The 24,704-nt window shown below is 33.8% G+C and overlaps 2 protein-coding genes across 2 annotated transcripts; one reads left to right on the forward strand and one right to left on the reverse strand.

Annotated features, from left to right (window-relative positions):
• The first annotated feature begins 289 nt into the window (after positions 1 to 289).
• LOC105421491 (F1F0-ATPase inhibitor protein) lies at positions 290 to 15,158 on the forward strand. The gene is made up of 3 exons (XM_011628999.3): positions 290 to 657; positions 995 to 1,069; positions 14,954 to 15,158. Exons 1-3 carry the CDS (start codon positions 517 to 519, stop codon positions 14,981 to 14,983), a joined length of 246 nt encoding a protein of 81 aa, XP_011627301.1. The 5' UTR covers positions 290 to 516; the 3' UTR covers positions 14,984 to 15,158.
• Positions 15,159 to 20,399: 5,241 nt separating this feature from the next.
• On the reverse strand, positions 20,400 to 24,447 carry LOC148779784 (uncharacterized). Its single transcript, XM_088852119.1, has 3 exons — positions 21,463 to 24,447; positions 21,301 to 21,376; positions 20,400 to 21,211 (listed from the first exon to the last, which is right to left on the reverse strand). The coding sequence occupies exons 2-3, from the start codon at positions 21,308 to 21,310 to the stop codon at positions 20,625 to 20,627; spliced, it is 597 nt and encodes a 198-aa protein (XP_088708245.1). The 5' UTR covers positions 21,311 to 21,376; positions 21,463 to 24,447; the 3' UTR covers positions 20,400 to 20,624.
• Between the last annotated feature and the right edge of the window lie 257 nt (positions 24,448 to 24,704).

Consider the following 24,704-nt stretch of genomic DNA (forward strand, 5'->3'; position numbering starts at 1 on the left):
CATATTGTGTTGGACCGACATTATTATAAATAATGAAGTCGTTCTTGACCGATTTTAATAGTGGTTAGGAGTCAGTCTAGCACACACTGTGCTGGACCAACTTCATTAATATGTGTGCGGGCATTGTACCATACTGGTTTCTATAGGGATAAAACATAAAAGGAAAATACGAATTTAGGGAGGGGTATTGTCATAAAAAGAAAAGTTATTTGTTTTACTTAGGAATTGGGATAAAGAAAAAAAGGTTTTACATTAGTGATATGATATAAAAAATAGTAGGGGCCATGCGTGGGTTTTCGGGGCGGTTTTTCATTTTATTTTATTATATGTTTTAGCGGCTGGTAATCACTGCCAAAGGAGGATTCTCGTGCATTCTAGCGAAAATGACCAAATGGGTCCCCACTTCTGGCATTTAATCTGGTTTCCAAAACCCTCATATGGTTTTGTCTCCCGGTTTTGAGAGCATCGCCCCACAATAAATACTGGAGAACCGGCTGTAACAAGAGAGTGACTGTAATGGCGTGCAGGAGCTTAATTTCCAAGTTACCCCACCTCCGTTCGATGGAAGGATCTTCTAGAGTTCCCCGCTACTTCAGCGATGGAAAGGGAAGGCTTCTCAGTGAGGAAGAAAGAGCAGCTGAAAAGGTTTATATCCAGGTATTTTCTTCCATTTTCTTGTTCATTTTTTCTCAACAGTTATATCTGATGTTTTTTATGTAACATTTACTAAGATTTTTTCTTTTGGAAATAGTTAAATAAAGATTCATTATGGTTTACATTTGACTCAATTCCTGGATTTTTTTTGGTTGTATTTTTTTTATTGAAGATAATGGAGTGGGAAAATCATTATGTTCCTTGTTTTTTTGGAGCCTTGATCGCTGTTGTTTTGATTGAATTTTCTAGATGGGAATCATTTTTTTTGCAATATTTGCTGAGACTTTTGGCTATATTTGACCCCATTTTTTTTTATTGATGTATTTGGCATGGATTGAAGAAAATGGAGAGCGAAAGATTAGAGAAGATGAAGAAGAAGATGGAGCAGGAAAAGGAGAAGGAGAAAGATGACAAGGTTTGGCCATGTATTATTTTTCATTTCTTATTGTTTATGGATTTCTTGTGTTCATTCATTTTTTTTGTCGCAATATTTTCTTTAAATGTCTTGGCGACATCATCTATCTGATCAATCCAGTTGTCTTGCTGATTAGTTATCCTATCAATTTTTTGCTAGTTGTTATTTATTTATTTTTGTTATTCAAACATGATTTTATTATTCTGTCCCTTTTTTTCCTGCTTACTTTTCACTGGCCAAACAATATCTGATTAATATGTTATTGTGGATGTTTGTTTATTATCCAAGAAATTTCATGATGGAAAAATTATCACCAAATACCTCTCTGTAAATCTCTCTTTGAAACTGTTTCTTATTCTTTTATCATTTTTATAATTAGCTCAAGGAACATCTGAGGGTTAGTTTGTTTAGGAGATTTCTGCTATGGAGAATTTAGCCAGCCCATGTTGTTCGTATTCAGGTCTATGTTTTTGATGGGGGTGCACATAGCAATCCCTTTATATACTCTATTGGAAAATTTTTACTACGATAAATGATGAAAAGGAGGAAAGATGGTGGTTAGCTTGAGTGCGTTAAATCAATTGTTTACTTTTATCAGGAATTTTATGGTTAAGTTTTATTTTATGAGAAACAGTGATGGTTTACTAGACCGTGATGGCAATGCAGTTTTGGGTGAGATAACATTATTGTGAAGCAGAAGGACTCATGAGGAGGTTGGGTGTCTCAAATCTGTGGCTTAAGAGCTAGCATGTTGCTTTAAATGCTATAAAGGATTTATTTAGTCTATGTTGTGGTTCAAGTTCTTTGGAGATCTGTTCCATGTTTGAAACTAATAATACACTAAAGTTGATAATGGGAAAAGGTAGGTACAATGTTAAAAAGTTTGACCACCTAGGCTGTCTAGGCAGCCCATCAAACTGAAGGGGCCTGGTTTGCTGCCTTGGGGGGCCATGTGCCTAAGCGATTGCCTAGGCTGCCCCAAGGCGGGCCTAGGTGCCCGCCTAGTGCCATCACCTTTAAGAAGAAGAAAGAAATTAAAAACATAAGACCTCTTTAGAAAGGAAATTTGTAGTCGTAAAAAAAAGTACATAAGCCCCTTTAAAGAAACAAAAAAAAAAAAAAAGAGAGGAAGAAGGAGGAGAAATAATCTAGAGAATAAAAACCTAACTGCCATTAATGTTGTAGAAAGCCTCTCCTCTCTCTGTCCTCTTTTTTCTCCCTTGCACAAACAAGAGCGGTGTGGTTGCAAAAATAAACGAGGGAGAGAAACAATAAGAAAAACCATAACTGCCTTTAACATTGCAAAGCCCCTCTCCCCACTTTTTTTTTTATGCCCTTAAATATTCCAATGTAACCCTATTCTTGTCGGCAAAATTTCTCATAGTGCCCTTCATCTCTTCAGACTATTCTAATAGTCAACCAAACACTTCACACTATTGATTGTGCTTAGCAATATTGTGTTGAGATGGATGGTGTTGGTGAGCTTCTCTCCTTAATGATGGTCATCTTGAAAGGCTTCGTATGCTTGATTCTATTGAAAGCCAAGAAGAGAAGCTCAGGTATCATATGTGATGGAAGCAACACATTTAAGAGAAGATGTTGGTGACATGATGGGAGTTTGTGGTGGAAACCAATGGACTAATTTCGTTTTGCCCCCTCTCAACAATGGATTTAGCAATGTGTTGAGGGGTAATCATTGGGCTAAGTTGGTATAGAATGGCCAGCGAACATTGGAGAATAACAAGGTGTTGTGATGTAATGGAGGACCAAAGCTACAATCAAGGGCTTAGGAACCATGACCTATTCGGGTAGCGGAATGTTGGAAAGTTTGCTGAGGAGTTTTTTCTTGGGAGCATGAATGCCATTTGTGCAAAAAAACTGACTGTTAGGGTCAAGAGGAGTTTGTGCATATTGAGAGCGGGTTTAGTGGTTATCTTTTTTGGGTTACGGGTGACATTACAGGGCAGTTGGGAGAATATTTGCTTACCTAGTTTTCGGCTTCTTAATGGAAGGGGATTCTTCTTGCTTTGGCTTGTGGAATCATGCTTATCAAATACTCAATGTCAAGCATGCTTTCACATGCCGTGTCTGTTTTGAATATCAGTAGGGGTGGTTGAGAAGCTGAATATGCGTATTAGATATCATCTTTACTAGGAAAGCTTTTGTTCTTACACTTTTCATGGGCCAGTAATTGGGAGAGGTTTGTATTTCGTCTTCTTTTCTTTTTTTTTTTTTTTTTTTCTTTTTCTCTTTTTTTTTTTTAAATATTTCACCTTGTAGAAAGTGATAGAGGTATACACAAAGGTACATAAATACAGAGAAGTATACCACAAAAAGAAAAAAAAAAAAAGCTGGAAGCAATGGTTAGAAAAGAAGCAGATATTAACAAATGACTGAAGCAATAGAGATTTTTGAAGTCAACTGTTGTTTAAGAATATGTTTTAAGGATTGATCTGTATGCTTAAGAATGAACTGAGCACGTGTATTAAGTTTGAGGGAGATGTCTCTTTTGATAGGTATACAGTGGAAATAAAGCAAAGAAGATGATCTATGAGGCTGTAATGGAAGATAAAAATTGGGACAGTGATGGCTGAGATTTGTGAACCACGAAGAAAAGTTTCGGGGAAAGGTAATATAAAGGTGTTATCGAATGGACAAGCTTGGCTGGTTCACAAAGGTAAAGAATAGACTGAGCAGGTCCTATGGAGCATGACATGAGATCAGTGAGCTCAGAAGAACTTCATCAAACACTCCAGGTACAAAGTGGGGAAAGGTAGGAAGATTAGATATGGCATTACTTGTGGATAAATAATACAACACTTGAAGCGCAACCCTAAAATCTATTCATCTTGGCGTCTGACCTTGATGAAGAGGCCATAATTTGCTAAATCCAAGAGGAAATGGGAGAAAATACATCTGGAATATGAGCTTTAGAAGACATTTTGTGGATCATGAACTACCTGAAGTTTCAACCCTCTGCAACACGAAGGTGTTTTCACGTTGAAATCGTTCTGCAATTTGATAAGTGCGTCAAATATCAATGAAGCTGAAGCCATCTCTCGGAGAGCACGGTGTGTACTAGCACCATTGAAGATGCAACCATTTACTTAAGTATCTCTTTGGGACAGGGCCCTAATGATCGATCATTTTATGAACATAGGGATTCCCATATTGAATAGATATATAATGTGCAAGCATGATGAAGAATCAGTGTTATGCTTTTTCATTAACTGCAAGGTGGCTCATAAAGTGTGGGCTTCTTATTTTCAATCTGTCAAATTTGAGTGGGTTATGTGACAAATTGTGGAAGGTTTGTTTTAGCAATGGTACATCTCTGCTTTGCTATGGATACTGAATATAGTTGCCACATTATGGTACTTATGGCTTGGAAGGAATGGATCAATGTACCTGAGATGAGGATGTTGAGATGGAGGAGTGGCAAGACAAGAAATGATAGAATTGGGAATGAATATTATTTGAGTGAACTTAGGTATGGCTTCAATACGCGATGAGGGAAAGTAGACTTATGTGATATAGCACCGGTTAGGAGGTACGATTTGGTTCAAATAGAATGCTCTAAAAGGGCAAGGGAAAAGTTCAAAAGGACATGGATGGAACTAGTAACCGAGAGCATTGAAGTTGCAACTTCATGGGCTTTATATAGAAAGGAGTTTGGGGATGTAGGGAAATAGATTTTAGCAACCTGTGGAAATCCACTATTGGGGGTGCAAAGAACAAATGCAAGAGGTCTGCATTATGGAGTTAACCACAGCGGGCTGTGCAAATTTAAATTTTGATGGTATTTCCATGAAAGCTTTGGGAAAGGCTGGAGTTTGAGGAGTGCGAAACCACATAGAAGAGATTATTCTATACTTCTTAGAACCTCTGGGAATTGTGCCATGCAGATGTGGTGGAAAACATGCTTTATTTGGTGGGCATGTGAAATCTGTATCCACTTTGGACCTCCATATAATGAGATTTAGAGAATCTAATCACATGGGCCAACAAGAAAGCAGATTAGCAATGGAGAATGTAATTACATGGGCCAACTAGAAAGCAGTTTAAGAAATGGTAGCAAGCTTGACCAACTATAAATGTGCTCTCTGGGGAGAGGAAACTTCCTATATTTGAGCAATACACCTTTGCCCCTGTGCAAAGAAATGAAGGAAGGTAATTTTTCATCTCCCTCAGCAATCATTGATGAGGCAATGGATGGATTCAAAACCTTCTTAATAGGCTACTTCAATGGTCCATGTCCACCATGGAACTTCACAATCAAGAGACTGCATACAATCTGGAATTACAGAAAAGTTTTAAGGCTGATCTAAGGGGAAACATTCACTTAATCATAAGAGTTGATAACCGGGAGGACCTCAAAAATGGTCTAGGTCGAGGACCATGTTATTTGTCTAGCAAGCTAGAACGATGGATAGGAGGTGCTCTTTCTGAATTAAAACTGAAGCAATCCCTCACTTTGGATCAGATTACCTAACTCCAAGTCTACTTTTGGCATCCTAGGATCATTGGACCCATTGCAGTGGTGATCGATTGGGCATACCATCAATTTGGACCAACCAACAAGAGAGCACAAAGCAAGCCTCTATGCTCGAGTGCTTGTAGAAGTAGATCGAAGCTTGAGCTTGCCCATTGCTATTGAAATCAATGCCGGAAAGCCATGGGATTTTCCCTGAAGAAAATCGTCTTCGAAGATGTGCCAAAGCCAAAGTTTTGTAATACCTGCCTACCTTGGACACATTGAATTGCAGTGTCGAACAAAAACCAGGACTGAAGAAAAAAGAACACAGAAGGGGTGAAGTCAAACTTTGAAAAGTCATGAAAAGAAAACATTCATGAAACAATGGAAAAATTGTCCAATCAAAGAATTGAGTTGAAACAAATTCATGTCACTTCAAGACATAGAAATAGATCAATAACTAGAAAAGAGCAAAATTATTCATGGTGGCGAAGCAACCAACAAGCTTTGTGACTCCATTGAATTGGCGAGGAAAAGAACAAGAAAAAGAAAATAAATGAAAGGAAAAGCTACACAAGAAGAAAAAAGGACCAAATCCATACAAAGGGTAGAAAAATGGCTGGAATTGTACAAAGAAATGACCAGATCATTGGAAAATCGGATTTCTCCAACTACAAAGTAGGAATTTCCTGTGAAAGATCGGATTTACTTGGTGAGAAAGTACGAATTTCCCGTGAAAGAAAGATTTTCTCCAGGGAAGTAAACCAATTGGATCACATGGATAGGTCCAACTTTAATGAGATTTTCTACTTTGGGTTCTTTAGAAATGAGAAAATTTTGGTGCCATTCGTTGAAAATTCAAATTAAAATAATCAAGGAATGCAGGTGCACCTACTTCTTATAGAATTCTAGAGCATTCCAAAGGAAAAAGGCTTGTCAAGCCCCTCACTTCCTCTCAAATTACATCGCAGTCCATTGCTCAAGATAGAGATAGTGCATCCTCGCAGTACACGTCCACTTGGATCCAATTCATCCTCATCAAAGGTTTTTTTGGTGCTTCCTTGGATCCAATCGATAAAGTGTTTCCTCGATAAAATTGGTAATCCATAGAAGTCCGCACAATTAGAAATTGCCAAAAAAGGGCCCAAACAAATGCAGTCACCCCAGATGAGTCTTAAAAATCTGTGGAAATGCAAATTAAAACCCGAGAAATGTCCCGTATGATCCAGCTCATCCCTAGGACACTAAAAAGGAGATTTGACTTCGAGTGGGAGCCATTGCAACACTCCAAACAACCATGAGAAGCCTCAAAGGTACAATCCCTCACCCTTCTCTCATAGTCTCTCCCCAAGTTTTAATACAGAGCAAACAAATTATACCATATCCTCCAAGCTTCCTAATCCTTCTAATACAAAATATTTTCCTAGAAAAAACTAAGTGTTGTCACATGGAACGTAAGGGGCCTCAATGACCCCATTCAATTGGACGAAGTTAGGAATTTTATCCAAAAACACAAACCCGTGATTCTATCCTTAAGGTAGAGTTTCCTAGAGAAATTTTGGAAAAAACCCTATGAAATTAGAAGACCCCCTATAGAATAGTGGAAAACTGTGATAAAATTGAAGGTGGCCGATTCTGTGTTCAAATAAAAGATGACCTGAATTTCCATTTGATCGTAAAGCCTTACATATCAATTTCTTTGAACCCTCATCTCGGACTAGAACTCCATACAATTACAAATAGAACAAATTATAGATTTGGGGTCCTAAACCTTTTAAGTTTTCAACATGTGGTTCGAGCAAAGAGACTATGAGGATATCGCCAAAAGAAGTTGGGTTGAAAAAATTAAACGGTTGTGCATTGTTTTTAAAAATATTAGAAAGGCCCTAAAAAAGTGAAACTTTAAGACCTTTGGTTTTGGTCATCTTGCAATCAGGCAATTATAATATCGATTAAAGTTGATACAAGAACAACTTGAGTCCCATCCAACAAAACCTGAACTTCAAGATGAAGAAAAGAAACTCCAAATTGGAAGCTGTCACTAATGAGGCTTCTTTTTGGCATCTAAAGTCAAGGCAAGCCTGGATAATCTAGGGGCTCGTTTGGGTACCGGGATAAGCCTATTCTGGGAATAGGCTTCTCCTGGAATTGGGTTATCCTGGAATTGGTTTGTCCCTAGATAGGGGTGTCTGCTGTTTGGATAGCATCTGATAAGAAACAAGGAATATGCTTGTCCACTGTTTGGATTGCCTGGAAGATGTGAATCCATGGATATTCAGTTGCAGTTTTTGTATTACTATGCTACATTTAATTTTATACTCGTTAACTTCTCCTATTGATTCCAAACATCAATATTATTTCTTAACTAAAACGAAATCCTTATTCTTTTCTATTGTGTCCTTAATATATAAATTATATTGCAATAATGATTAATATATAATATATAAATAATATTTTAGATAAGTAATTATTTTATATTATACTATAGTATATAACATTAGAGGAAATATATAATATATATTATATAAATATATAAATATATAAATATATAAATATATAAATATATAAATATATAAATATATAATAAAATATGATGTATATAATAGAGGAAATATATAATATATATTATATAAAGATATAAAGATATAAATATATAAATATATAAATATATAAATATATAATAAAATATGATGTATATAATATACAATAATATAAATATATAATAGTATAAATTATATATAATATAATTTGTATTATATTATGTTTTATTATTATGATGTATATAATATATTATAATATAAATATATAATACATATAATAAAATAAAATATATTATATACTATTATATTTAATATATGTATTATATATTTATATTTATTTTATTAATGTAATTGTATTATATAATATATGATATTTAGATACTATTATATTCATTTTATTAATATTTCTTAATATATTGAATGTCAATTCCGTTAAGAATAAAAGATATTTCTTGCGTCTGTGATAGTGGATAGGGCCACCAATTGTTTGAGTGAAGTAAAGGATCGAACTAAACTTATGGACTGGAGGAAATAGATATGTTTATCTACGATCAAATTATATCGGCTGAGTACACCATTGTCAATATTCATGTTGTGAAAAATAAAAGAAATAAGACATTGTCTTAAATTGGTACTACATGGATAAAAAATAGAATGTGGCTGGAAGAATAAATCATAAATAATAAAAAAGTAAGGGAAAATAAGAGTAAGAATAACAAGAAGAGTAAGAATAATAAGAATAAATATTAAGCTTCATACTAATACGTTTATAACTATTTAATTTTGATCATTATGTACCTATTTCATTATTTTCTTCATTATATTATTATTATTTATTTCCATTTAATTTTAATTTATATATTCTTTTATTTTATTACTTATTAATCTATTCTGTATCTATAGAATTCTATCGATATAACATATAGTTGTATATAAATTTCATATATAATTTTAATATATATATATATATATAAAATATATTTTATGATATTTATATATTGTATGTTATATAATTAATATATAATATATATTATATATAATATACGTATTATATACATTATATAATAAATATATTATTTGTATTATATATGATATAAAAATATCATATATTATAATATAAAAAGTATATTATATTATGTAACGAAACGACTTTTTTTTTAGGAGGTGGAGAAATATACGTTAATAAAATAAATATAAAATACATTATATTACATATTATATTATGGTATATATATTACATATTTATATTTATGTTATCAATATATATTTTATTATAAAAAAATATAAATATTTATTGTATTATATGTAATATAATATTTAAGTAAGATGTCTTTGTGATTCGTGGACCTCAATGTTTCAAATTAACTTAAATAACTTGAAAAATTTCGGGTCCGACATGGATTGGTCAATCCAAAAAACCGTGGATAGCCCTTTGCCACCTATTTTGGCGGTATAGCATTATCCACGTTTTTGGCCCAAAAATGTGGATTAGCCAATCTCTGGGATTCAGCTAACCACGCATGAATGTGTTACCCAAACAAGGGATAAGGACCCAATACTTGGATAGCCTTATCCTGGAGAGTCCAATCCAGGTACCCAAACAGGCCCTAAAGGGATTCTTATATCCATTGCTTCTTCTCCAAATCCATGACTAGAAGGTATCTTTCCACAATATCTAAGCTTAAAAAACAAGATGGCTCAACCACCAATAACAAAGACAATATTTGTCCAAGAAGCCATTGGTTTCTACAATTACCTCCTTGGCAATGTGTAGCCCGTTGCCCTCTCATTTAAAATTCCTTACGGTTCTCAAATTTTTGCAAAAGAAAACATGCTTCTTTTGAGGGATGTAAATTTCGAAGAAATCAAAACCATCTTCATGAGTCTTAGTTCAATCGCCAGGACTCTATGGTTCTACCGAAGGTTTTAAAAAACAGATCGGTGACCCAAATTGGCCACCGCAAAAACTGTGTTGGATCAATGGATCGGTGACTTGTATCAGAGAATCGGCTGGACCGGCTGTTTCAGCCTCAAAATGTTTTTAAAAAATCACTATAATTTCTCAAAATCTAGTTTTTTAGGTTTCTAAAAGAAATAGTGGCCATTGCATTATGGTTTTTTCATTATTGTGTAAAAAATATGTAAATAATGAGAACTTGTCTCATATTGAGTGTTGTTGTCTATTAAATTCATTTTATAATCAAAATAAAATTTAAAATGCAACATGGCAATAAAATTAATCTCTCTTATTGAATTTATTTATTTTATTTTTGTATTGGCTTAGGAGTTTTGATTTTTGAAAGAAGCTATATAGAACAAATTTAATGGAAGAAGTTGTCAGTAGACAGAGAATTTTAGTGGAAGAGGTTGTCACTCCATACAACACAAGTTGTAGCCAGCACGTGGAGGACAACTAAAGATTCACGTGAACAAGGGTGTGGTAGGGAGGACAACTAAAGCTTCATGTGAATGGTGTAAAATTGTTAGAGTTTTAAATTCGTAGAGTGGGCCCTCTACCACTAAAAAAGTGTTTCAAAAAATAAAAGACAAAGTAAATGTTTGAAAATAAAGGAAAATGCGAATTGGTTGAGTGATCCGATTCACTATAATACGAAGTTAAACAAAATTAGGGAAAAAATTTAAAAATCTAAAAATATATTAAAAAATAAGTGAATAGGTTCTCTAACGTCAGAACTTGTTCTATAAAATCAAAATAGCCGGTTTTGTCAGAGAACCGGTACGGACCAGCTCGAACCAACTGGCTTTGAAGGGGACACGGCCAGTTCCCAATATTTGATGGGAACCCGATTGGCCCCTCCAATTTCCAATACGGATCGGGCGATTCCAATCCGGATTGGCGATTTTAAAACACTAGTTCTCCCCCAACCCCTAATTTGTCCAATGGGTTTGGCACAGAGTAGGACCATAAATCTCTCTAGCCATAAAGGACACCTCCAAGAAAAAATGATTATCAAACCTCAATAAAAACCTTGATCACTCTCATGCTCCCAAAAATAGGCATCCCCTTTGTGGCTGATTTCAGATGTATTAGCCTTTGCAATCTCATCTACAAGGTGATTTGCAAAATCATCGCTAATGGATTTCAATCGTTTCTCTCCTTGATCATTAGCCCCAATCAAGGTGCTTTCCTCCATAGTAGAAGTATCTTAAGCAACCCTTAATTGCCCATAAACTCGTCCATAGCATGGTTAAAAACAAACTGGAGCACCTTCTGCATGTAGAACTTGACCTCCATAAGGCCTTTGATAGGTTCAAGTGGGAATTTACAATAAATGAACTCTAAATTAGGTAATTCTTAAATTGTAACCTATTGGAATTGTCCTCACAACATCCAGGCTTGCCATTATTTCAAGGGAAACTCACCCCATCGAGAAAACCATGTCCAAATTTAATAGTTGGAATCTAGAAACCTACCTTACCCCGGAGTTACCCTTATCAATTCATACCCCAACTCATTCACATACTATTGTTGTTCACCTTTCAAACTCCCTTCAACCTCCATCAACAACGTAGAGAAGCTAGAAGGAACTTCCTTTGGACCAACCAACAAAACCAAAGACACCCAAACTTTGTTAAATGGGAGCACTATTTGCTAACATGGACTTGATATCAAAAGTATTAAGGAAGAGAAAGAGTACAATGACATGACCAACACCGATGAGAGAGAGTATAATGACATGACCAATGCTGACAAGAGAAAGACTATAATGAAGGTGTTCTGGTGATGGCGTGCCTATGGCGAGAACGCTTTTGGTCAGCACCTATCATAAGATTAAGCATAAGAAGATCGGTGCCTATTGAATGCTGCAATGAATAGGTTGCAAATCCCAGATTGAGCTTCCTGAAGGGTATTACGTATTCCTTGTCTTCAATGTTGCAAACCTTTACGATTATCATGGAGAACCTGTGAGCAAATGTGAACCTAAATGGCAAGCTTAAGTGCTTAAGCGAGTTGTCAAAGCCACTCATGGGGTTTTGGATATTCGGACCATCGCCACTTGGCATGGTTCTTATAACCGATACCTAATTTAGCGGAAGGGTAAGCAAGTGCAAGAGAACACATGGATCTTAGAAGAAGACTTAAAGTGGATCGATGAGGAGGAGGAAGTTCTTGTCCAAGTAGGACTCGTGAGTGAGTCTTCCCTAGCTAGGGGAGATTGATGAATGTGTTCCCTGTTTGCAATGTTGTTAGACCTTTACGAGTATCATTGGAGCACCTGTGAGGATAGGTGAACCCGAGTGGGAAACTCAATTGCCTAAGCAAGTTGTCCAAACCATTCACCGGGTTTTGGATTTTCGGACCATCGCCACTCGGCATGGTTCATATAACCGATACCTACTTTAGTGGAATGGTAAGCCAGAGTAAGAGAACACATCAATCGAAGACTTAAAGCAGATCAATAATGAAGCATGGAGGAAGTTCTTGGCCAAGCAGGAGTCGATGGCTAGTCCTCCCCAACCAGGGAAGATTGATGTAATCGAATTGTGAGCAGCGTGCCTTCAAAATTACCTTAACTTTTTGCTTTTAGCTCAAAATTGGGCTCATTGGTACTCTACGGAAAGCTCTTTTGGAACCCTATAATGTCCCAACTCGGTCTACCAGTTGTGACAATTGATTTTGTCAAAAAAGTCTGTAGAGGACTGAGTAGCTTTCAATGTGCAGCTACCAAATCAGGGGTAGTTTCATCTATTTGGGCATTTTGGACTAGATTGTCTTTTATTGCTTGCTTACTTTCTGTTGACAGTTGTGATCTGAAGTTTGTAATAGATGGTCCAGATTGTGCTTGGTTAGGGTTAAAGACTATAAATAGGAGGTTATTATGTGAACTTGAGGTCATTTTTGGACTTCTAACCTTAAGGTTTCTTGGTTTATTCAATGGTGTGGCTATTGAGCTTTTAAGCTGCCTTTTACTATTTCAATTCATGGGTATTCCTTGTATTTTCCTTTCGTTTGCTCCTTCCTCCCATAATCCCTTTTTTGTGTTCATTGTGGATCTTAGGGAATAATGTGATCGTCCTCTGGGTTATGTGCACATTATGGTCCTTGGACCATTTGGTTAAAGGTGCTTTGTCGAGGAAGTGGTTACGTCATTTCAGTCTCCAATGTTTTTTTTTTTATATTGATAATTGCTGTATCTCTTAGGCCCAGTTTGGATGCATCATTTACGTCTCTTCTCATCAAATAAAATTGCAAGTTTTTTCACACTGAATTTAGAAATTTGGTTATTTTGTTTTATTGTGTTCATGAACTCTCTGGTTGCATAGGAAGAGTGAGGAGATAGAAACAAGGGAGATCTCTTCTTTGAGCAAAGCAAACACACTAAACCCAAGTACTCCATATCTCTCATTGCACACACACACACAGAAAAGAGAAAAACAAAGAAGGAAAAAGAAAAGAAAAAAACCAGATTTTCCCTCTAGAAACATTCAACCTGAAAATTTCACCAGAGGTGAGAGAAACCATCTGGTGCTTTACAAAGACCTCTTGCACCAGCAACGTGTGGCTTAGGAAATTTTCACATGAGAGAAAAACCAAATAAAGTTTCTGCAACTGTCACAGGAGAGTTGCAGAAAGGGGTGCCACGGTTGACCTCAAATGGATAAATTTGAGGGACTAAATTGGAAAATTTGGAAAAATAATTTAAGAAAAATTCATGAATGCACGGAATAAAGTCTAGCTTTATTATGGAAAATGACAGTTAATGGCACTGGTTTTTGGTAACAAACTAGATGGCCCAGTTTAGTATTCAAGAAACCTCATCGTTTTCTGTGATTTCTTTGGTAATAGCAGAAATGCCCAGAGTTCCATGTGGCTCAGAGTTCCAGCTGCTTTTAGAGATTAATAATGAGTTTCAGTCAAGTGAGGGGGGTGGGGGGGGGGGGGGTCAGCGGATGAGAGACAGAGATGCGTGTGCATACAAAGAAGGTTGAGTTGACAAGGTCAGCTGAAAATCTCACGAGCGAAAAAATCTGAGTCAGGCAGGGACTTTTTTAAATGTTGTTTTTGGCCTCGAATGAATTTTTTTTGGAGAACCAATATTCTTTGAACACCTGAACAGTTTAAAACATTGATAGAGGGATTATCTATTGAAAAATGGAGATTATTTTCTTGTCATCCGAAAATCTAACACCTTTGGTTATGTCTAGAGGTCCCAAGTTAACATTAAAAAGAAGAAGAAACTGCATTGAAATTTCTTGATCAATGGTTTATTAGGGGAAGGTAAAGTTAACTTCCTCAAGTCTAAAGGGATAATGGTGCAGAGTGAAGGGTGACATTTTTTATTTTAGAAGTGGTTGTGTTTTGCTGCGTGTGGTGCTAAAGCTGAATTTGATGGAAATTATGCTTATAGCTTTGCATGATTGGGCATCCCTGTTAATAAAATTTGGGTGCCTTGGTTATTATTTATGTTTGATACGCTTATCGACAATTATCTTTGAAAAAATTTTCTTGAAAACTGATTTTATTGGAATTGGGAGAGGCACTATAATCCCATGGAATATGGTGTATATTCATAATACATTTGTACCATAATCCAGTGGACTACGATGTACTCATATTCTCTCCGGGTCGATGAAATGATGGATGTTGAAGAGTGTGAGACCCATGACAACATGTGTGGGTTGGATCTCATTCACCCCAATGGACTACGGTTTTCCCTTTGTCCCTTGGATGTTTACCGTAACTTTTCTTGGAATTGAGAATTCAATAAATTTTCAACATTAACATGCTTGTGCTTCACAAAAAACTAATACATATGGATCAGATATTATTATTTTCATGACAAGATTTCTAGTGTTATTTTTAATATCTCCTTTGACCCTGACCAATCTCTTGCATCGTTTATTCAGAAACAAGCAGATGAAGGGCATAAAGCATGATGTTCAGCTGGTCTAATGCTTTATGTGCAGTTTATGTGATGATCATGGGGCCTCCCCTATGATGAAGAATAAGGGATATGACTTGGATGACTTATACTCAAGTTTACGTGTTTTTTGGGTAAATACTAATGGCTCTTGTACATCTTATTTATAATTATGCGGCTTGTATTATGCATCTCTCTGTCGATATATATATATATATATATATATAGAAAAGTCTTTCCAACGTTTAGGCGAAAATAAATAGTGATTTCGCTTATGTTCATCATCGTTCAAATTTCATCGTGCGGTCACGATTATCCAGTAGTATTTTATTTTTTTCATTTTTTTTCTACAAATCGGAATGACATGAAATTTGGAGGGTATGTACATCTTACTGAGGTGTATTTAATAAAAATATAAAAAAATTTATCCGCGAAAAATAAATTGATCAAAATACCATCGAAACTTTTCGGGGTATTTTGATCAATTTTTTTATGTAAAATATTTTTTTATAATTTTTGAATATTTCCCTATTTTTGATGAATATATGTTTTAAATATCAACCCTTTCGATTTGTAGAAAAAAAATGAAAAATAAAACACTATTAGACAATCGTGACCTCGCGATGAATTTTAGACGGTGTTGCGTAGTGTTTCATATATATATATATATATATATATATATATATATATATATATGTATACACGAAAAGGTTTATATAAGGTTGCAATCTTATAATGTAGAGCTACAAATGCACTTCAAAAATCCATCAGAAAAGGTAGTTTTAATGTTGAAAAACCTTTTGATTGATCATCCCAACATTGAGATGTATGATCATGAATAGTAAAAAGATTTCAAGTCTCATAAATAGTGCATTTTACAACATATTACCTATACCATCTATTTTCAAGATTTTCACATGTTTATAGATCTATTTGATTTTAACTATTTTTGAAATTTAAAATTTTATAATTAGATATAAAAATAGATTTTGAGATAATCTTAAGAGCATTTTATATCAAAATTATATACCATGATAAAATTTGATGGTGCACCTTATCTCTACAGCTACGGATGCATCCGTATGCCAACTGCACCTATATATATATATTAGTTTGGGGTCACGTGCTATGCGTTTCACGTCTATGAATTTGACAAATGCCCGAGAAAAATTAGAATATGAATGTGTGATGGGAAAATTACCATATTAAAGATATTTTCATGGAAAAAGTGCTTTGCTTATCAATACAGGAAAGTTACACACAGATGGGTCCGTTATGTAAGCAGTGGAAAATAAATAGACAACCATAAAAATCTATTTATTGACAGCATTGGTTTAGGTTATAACCTTTCATAGATCAACTTTTTTGAATCACCTATAAGTTATAATTGAGCGCATGTTTTCAGGCATTCAAAATTCACAAAAGACGTACACCAAATACACATGCAAAAATGGCAGATGGACATATGTGATCTCAATACAAAGTATAATGTTATCTCAACCAATATATTTTGTTTTATTGATGTCTCTTCATAACTGTGATGAAATTGGTGAAGCATCCACAAGTTTTAGTGCTATTTTTGGAAGTCATCCATTTCATATGGTTAAAAACGCTTTCAAATTACTATGCATTGAATAACAAGCACTTGGCTGAAATGAAGTTATGAACCTAAATAACTAGTTACGCATAAAAGAACCACTTCAAAAAAAAAAGAAAATCACAAGAGAATTGCTTGTTGTTATCCACAACATTCAAAGGATCGATAGATAGCAGTGGTTTAAAAAACGGATCGGTGTTTTGGATTGGGCACCTAAAATACTCATCCGGATTAGTGAGTCGGTAATTCAGATCGGGAATTAGTCGAGTCGGTCAGATTCAGCCTTAAAAAAATCCAAAAAAATTAATAAAATTCATTATAAATGTTGTTTAGGAATCCAATAAGAAATAGGGTACTCTATTAAGAACTTTCATTTTTTTGCATAAATATACGAATATTGAGATGTTTTTTCCCTATATAAATTTGTTAACCATTAAATTTACATCACACAAAAAGAGAAGCATAGAATTATCATGAATGAATTATATCATCATACATGGACTACAATGAAGCATATAATTAGATCTTAGATTATAATTAGAAGAAAAATAGAAAAAAATATATAGATTCTTATACTGAGAGAAACAAGAATATACAATCATTTGATGTATCAATCAAAATTTAATTATGTATCTAGATTCAAGAAGATACATTTTAGTGCATAAAAAAAAATTGATGATAAAATTAAAAAATACAAGGTTTTATTGCATGATAAAAATATATTTGATGCATGATAAAACTGCATTCATGACATAGAATTGGATCATTTGATTATAATTACAATAAAATAGAAAAAAAACCTATTCTTATACTGAGAGAATAAGAACATACATGCATTTGATGTATCACGGAAATTTAATTATAATTATGATTATAATTATAAGAAAATAGATAAAAAAATCTATTCTTATATTGATAGAAATAAGAACATACATGAATTTGATGTATCAAAGAAATTTAATTATGTACCTAGATTCAAGAATATTCATACACTGAGCTTTTTCAACAAGGAAGTCCTTATTTACACAGCATTTTCAGCAAGGAAATTCATATATATATATATATATATATATATATATATATATATATATGGTAAATCATGTTACTAATAAATATACGGATTGAAATAATGCAGATCAATTCGATCTAAATCGACTTATATTCATCAAAAAATTTTATTCGAAATTTAGGGTTCTTCAGGTACACGTGAATCAGCCACGATTTCTTCAAAAATTGATGAACAAAATTTTGTTAATAAAGTAAATAACTCACACAAAACCACGATTTCTTCAAAAATTGATGAACGAAATTTTGTTAATAAAGTAAATAACCCACACAATAATTTGAAGAACATCATGAGCTTCAAAAACCCTCCAATGGCATTTAAAATGGTACCAATTTGTGTTGAAATCAGCACTTCAGCGAAAAACATTTTCAGAAAATGTTGCCAAAACTTGATTTCTTCAAAAATTGAGCAAAATAGATGTTTAATCACCAAAACTATGACTACAATACTCTAAATAACACTTTAAGCTTCAAAACCTTTTGATTTTGATTACAAAAACTAGTTATTTCGTCTAAAATTAATCAAGTGGGGAAAATTATATGAAAATTAGGGTTCTTCAAGAATCAGTCACAATTTCTTCATAAATTGATGAACAAAAATTTGTTAATAATAAAAATAACTTACAACTTACAAAATGACCTGAAGAACTTCATGAGAAAAAAAAACCTTAAGATATCATGCACTATGGTGCTCAATTTCAGTAGAAATCATCACTTTGGCGGATCGTAATAAAAAACGTTTCTGGAGCTTGATTTCTTCAAATATCAAGCAAATTAATTGTTGAATCAGAAAAAATACGACTATAATCCTCTCAATAACATTTTGAAATTTTAAAACCCTCTGATATTGATAAAAAAAACTCTATAATTTGCATGTAATTCATCAAATGGCGGAAATTTTTAGAACTCAGACAGTTTTTTTCAAAACTTTGAATTCAATCCGCTGTTTTATACCGTTTTGATGCATTATTGTGAGCAATAATACAACAAAAAGTGAAAATCATGTGATTTTTTCACTGTTTATGCAAGGAATCGGTGAGACTCGCCCCAAAAACTAAAAAATCGACGATTTTTTCATCAGACTTGAACAAATCCCATTTTTATGCCTAATCCGGAATGTCCTCGGCGATTTCCGATTCAAATTACCCAATTCCGGATTAGATCTCCAATTTTTTGAACCCTGCCATATAGCATTGCCAGAAAATGATAAGAGAGTGATACTTATTGCCTCCAAAACCTCGTTGAGCCATATTTAGTGATGTAAATAGCGCTCAACGATTAATATTTTCTGCAAATGAGAATTTAATTAATTACCATGACGCATGATGATTAGTGACGTAAGTAACGCTTAACGACTATAGTGCAATTGAAATGCAAGAACTGAAGTTTGTTGATTTGTATGGGGGGCACGTGCTCCGCATGACGGTGTATCACCTTTGAATGCTTTCTCATTCCTTAAATGTTAGAAACTCTTTGTAACGTGCCAAAAAAATCAAGGTCCCTAGGGTTTACACATAAGATAATGCATTAACATGATTTCTTTTATCACTCGTTGCTGTCACTTGTAGTCCTTTGTATGATTAAAAGGAATGTATTTTATTTGAGACTAACTTTTTTATAATCTTAAGCTATTATTTCTTCTTTATTTACTTATAAAGAATTATTTCGAATAGCATAATTGAACTTGGTATTGTCGATATGAATTAGTTTCTTGTTCTTTATGAGTGTCACCTTTGTGTGGCTTATCTCCCAAATGTAGAATGAACTAACTCAAGAGACAAAATAACTATGCTCCAAATGGTGTTAGATGCCCTTGACACGTAATCTCTGTGTGATGCAATTGAATCTTAGGTCAATGTATTTCAATGTATCTATTCCTATCGTATTCCACATGAAACATCATCTATTAGAGCCTTTCTGGTGAATGAAATTTGAAGTTTGTTTTCGATAGGATAGGTAACCATTCAAATAAGAGGATGTGAACCAAAATGGAACCAGAGGTGCATATCGGAGGCAAGTTGATTGAGGAGCCTTCTAACATCTTACTTAAATGTTTGGTTTTTCAGTAATTACCTTACCAAAAAATGATCTGCACTGCCCTCTCTCCACATGCATTCATTAGAAATTATCTAAGGCATATAACTGTGACTTAGTCATAAATGCATATAAATGAGCATAGAAGATTTGAAACATGATAAATAAAATGTAGAGGTGCAAGGAGTGTGAGAAGCACATGAAAATGTGTAGTTCATAAATTTTGATTACGTCAAGTAGGACCGATATATGAAAAGATATAGGTAGGCAAATATAGCTTTATTTCAATATTTGTAAGGCCTTAGGTTTGTGAAAATGAGCTTGAAATACATATGAAGAGCAATTTGGACATAGAAAGTATATAGTCACGAAGTTGCGTACGGAATTTACATAAACGGAACTGTTTAAACCAATGGTTTAAAAAACGGATCGGTGACTTGGATTGGGCACCTCAAAAATCGATCCGGATAGGTGAATCGGCGATCCGGATCGGGAATCGGGTGAATCGGTCATATTAAAGCTTCAAACAAATACGAAAAAATTATTAAAATTCATTATAAATATTGTTTTTTAGGAATTCAATAAAAAATGAGGGTACTCCATTGAGAATTTTCATTTCTTTGCATGAATATGCGAATATTGATATGTTCTTTCCCTACATGAATTACTATTTACCATTTAATTTACGTCACACAAAAGGATAAACATTGAATTATCATGGAATAAGTATATCAACATACATGGACTATAATAAAGCATACAATTAGTAACATACGATCTAAAAATAAAATGACAGACGGCGTCGTTCTGCTTCTTGGTCACGTTGGTGCCATTTATTGAATTCGTTTGACAATTCATTGATTCGATCTAAAAACGAATCATCGATATTAGCAAGCGTCTGACTATATCCAAATCCCTGAGTGTTCTGTTGTGTTCCCAATCCAGAATCCCCGAAGCTTGTCTATCCTTCATGCTCACCTACACTGTCGTGCTCATCCCTAACCTGTTGTTTTTGGGACTTAATATGTGAATAATATGGATGGGATAGGGTGGCCTCGGAATCATCATCTCTCTCATTTTCCCTTAGACCCCCTTCACACTCTCCCTCATTAGGTGCAATATCACCGACATCTTCGACGAATTGTGGATACGTTGGCTGACTGCTTCCTCTTTCATGCTGCTCATCACCTTCTTCAAGATCTTCCTCATCGATAGCCTCAAGAAACGCTCTCTTGTGCAACACTGGCTCATCCTCTTCTACTACCCATTGGTTTTCTGTGTCTGTGACAAATATTGTGTCTAAGTCTATCGGCCCATAGTCTTCAAGCTTCCTTCTTATTTGTCGCTCTCGGAGGTTTAAGTTGTAATGAACGTAGACTAGTTCATGAAGCTTCTCCGAAGCGAGTCGATTTCTCCTAGTAGTGTGCAACCATTGGAAAGTACTCCAGTTGTGCTCACAGCCAGTAGCAGAACATGTCTGGGAGAGCACCTTGATTGCTATCATCTTTAGGTGAGGTGCATCAGTACCATATATCTCCCACCATTCAGCTGTATTAAAATGCAAAAAACATTATAAGGGCAAGAACAATTCAGAAGATTAAATATATGAATGAACAAAATATTAGCTAGGGGATAACCTGGATCCATCTTAGTTCAAAAATTCTTGGCAAGTCTAGTTCTGAAGGATCCTATAGCATCCCTATACATAGCAAGCTAAAACAAGTATATTTCGTTTTAGTGCATTATTTCTCACAAATATAACAACTCAATAAAGTTCTTACCCAAACATTAAATAATACCTCTTGTACTGCTGCTACCTGGTTTTGATGGCATCTCTCTAACCTGGCAATAATGTATCTGACCCCTTCCATAATCTTGTGGGGATGTTCAGGTGTCAAATAGAAAAATTTTGGGTTGAAGAAGTAACTTGGAAAATATATCAATAGAGAAATGTCATTTAAAATTTCATAAAAAAATAATTTACAATGAAACATTCTAATGATATAAATATATATTTACTTGCATAATGAATTGGACGTCCAAATTTGGTGTTCCACCTCCGTCCTATAATCTCGATCACTTTGCTAGCAAAACTACACTTCTCCCCATGGTAGCTTTCTTGTCAGCATCCACCATTCTTAACACCGTGACCAAAAGGGCAGTGGCCTCTACGACACTGGAACATCGAGACCAGAACCTCCTATTTGAGACTATGCCGTCCACTTTTATACCGGTACTGGACTTCGAGAGGCGGTCATTTAACTACTCTTCACAGGTAAACAATCTCTTTAATGCACCTTCAGATTCCCGAATGAAGTCCACCTTTAGATCTCTCCCCAACATGTTTTTTGTACTTTTAACCATGCCTTTTAGGGTCATCTGTTGTGACTTAGGCTTTGAGAGAAATGGGTCTATAAGACCATAACCTGCAATACTGGCACTCCTAGATAAGTGAGGAACTATTTCTTCAACGTTTGATTCTTGTTGACACATACTGCTACTAACCCCTCCATACATATTTGAGCTGGGCCGGCCATACATGCTCGACCTGGGCCCGTCATGCATGTCTAAGCTGGGCCCGTCATGCATGTCTAAGCTGGGCCCGCCATACATGTCTAAGCTGGGCCTGTCTAAGCTAGACCCAACATGCATGTCTAAGCTAGACCCACCGGGCATTCTAAACCCACGTTCCCTCTGATATTGTTCATGTAAACTCAATCTTGTGGCCATGTCCAGGTCATTATTATATTACTCTTCTAGGTCATTATTATATTGCTCTTTTGTATCATTCATGCTCGATAGCGTATATAAACTAGCTATCTCCTTATTCATCCTATATTTGGCAATTTTTTTACCTTTGTTAGTATTAAGAATTGCCGCCATCTGTTTTTTTACATTACTAGAGACACTACTGCATACAGAAACATCTCTCTTAACCCCTGCCAAGTGTTGCTTAAACTTATGTACCCCACTACTTATCACTCTTTGGCAGTAATTACAAATAATTTTGTCTTTTTTGTTGGGATCAAGTCTGACCCCATGTTGCCATGCAGAGCCTTCTGCAGATCTTGACATGATTCAACTGTTTTAATATGTAAAAAGTTAAAAATTAACCTGACAGTTTAACAAGAAAAATAATCACCATGTGTAGTGATAATATGTTAGGGTAGTTCATGTAGTCATATTTGTCGTTATTTATTATTGCAAAATACCTCTATTGACAATAATATTTTCGTACATATCAATTACAAACATACAAGATAATATAAAACAAAATGCAAGCTCCAAACATGGCTACAACTCAATTATCAAGAACATACATTTTTTGTATTTAAAAATTAATAATAAAATTGAAAAAATGTAAAATAATATAATTGTCATATATGCCACGATTTTTTTACAATGATATTCACTTTAATTCCACACGATAATACAATTTAACATGCATTTTTTGTGTTCAAAATTATAAGAATTGAAAATACATTTTTAATGCAAAACTACATAAAAAATATAATACAGTTTTGCATTAGAAAAATAATAACATGTATGTTTTTTGTATAAATATTCTATCAACATGCAATTTTTTCAACAAAAACTTTAACAATAAAAATTAAAAATATGGTTTAATACCTCATGATAATCAAAACCTTGTCACTATTTTCACATCTTTTCGAAAAATCACGATTTTTAAAATAAAATCCATCATGTACAAAAAACAAAAAAACAAAAAAAAGCAATTCTTCACAGAGCCACCAAACATAAGTTACTCCAACTAAAAAATGCATTAACAACAGATTAAAAAAATACAGTTTTGCATTAAAAATATAATAACATGCATTTTTTTGCATAAATAATCTATCAACATACAATTTTTTCAACAAAAACTTTAACAATAAAAATTGAAAATATGGTTTAATATCTCATGATAATCAAAACCTGGTAACTATTTTCACATCTTTTCGAAAAATCATGATTTTTAAAATAAAATCCATCATGTACAAAAAAAAAAAAAAACAAATAAAAACAATTCTTCACAGAGCCACCTAACATAAGTTATTCCAACTAAAAAATGCATTAACAACAGATTAAAAAAATACAGTTTTGCATTAAAAATATAATAACATGCATTTTTTTGCATAAATAATCTATCAACATACAATTTTTTCAACAAAAACTTTGACAATAAAAATTAAAAATATGGTTTAATACCTCATGATAATCTAAACCTTGTCACGATTTTTACATTTTTTCAGAAAATCATCATTTTTCAAAAAATTCGATCATGGATAAAATAAAATAAAATAAAAAAGTACAGCAAATTTTCATAAAATTCGATCATGGATTACAAAAAAAAATTCGATCATGGATTAAAAAAAAAAAATCACAAATTTTCAAAAAATTCGATCATGGATTACAAAAAATTCGATCATGGATTACAAAAAATTCGATCATGGATTACAAAAAATTCGATTATGGATTACAAAAAATTCGATCATGGATTACAAAAAATTCGACCATGGATTACAAAAAATTCGATCATGGATTACAAAAAATTCGATCATGGATTACAAAAAAAAACAAAAAAACAATTCGATCATGGATTACAAAAAATTCGATAATGGATTACAAAAAAAAAAAATTCGATAACGGATTACAAAAAAAAAAAAAAAAAAAAAAAAAAAATTTGTGTTCTTCACAGAGCCATCTTACATCAGCCATTTTAACTAAAAAATCCACCTCCAAGCAAATAAATTACATCCAATTGAGTACATTTTCTGATAAACAACAATATAAGGAATCCAAACCCTAAATTTTGAACATATCATCATCTATAAATCAAATCAAATCGATTAAAATGAGCAAAAAAACAAAAAGCGCAGTTCTTCACTGACAACAGTCATTGAATCTAAAAATGAAGCTCAAATTGAATAAATCAGATCAAATTGAGTACATATGATTATAAACAAGACTATAACGATTAAAAACCCTAGAAATCTAACACATTAATTATAATATATCATGAAAAAAAAATCGAAAGGCG

Source organism: Amborella trichopoda, chromosome 11, assembly GCF_054954075.1.
Source record: "Amborella trichopoda isolate Santa Cruz 75 chromosome 11, AtrichopodaSantaCruz75HAP2 v2.0, whole genome shotgun sequence".
NCBI lineage: Eukaryota > Viridiplantae > Streptophyta > Magnoliopsida > Amborellales > Amborellaceae > Amborella > Amborella trichopoda.

Coding starts and splice junctions, on each gene's coding strand:
- LOC105421491 (XM_011628999.3), top strand. CDS start 517: ATGGCGTGCAGGAGCTTAATTTCCAAGTTACCCCACCTCCGTTCGATG. Junction 658..994: donor CTGAAAAGGTTTATATCCAG/GTATTTTCTTCC, acceptor CATGGATTGAAG/AAAATGGAGAGCGAAAGATT. Junction 1,070..14,953: donor AGAAGGAGAAAGATGACAAG/GTTTGGCCATGT, acceptor TCGTTTATTCAG/AAACAAGCAGATGAAGGGCA.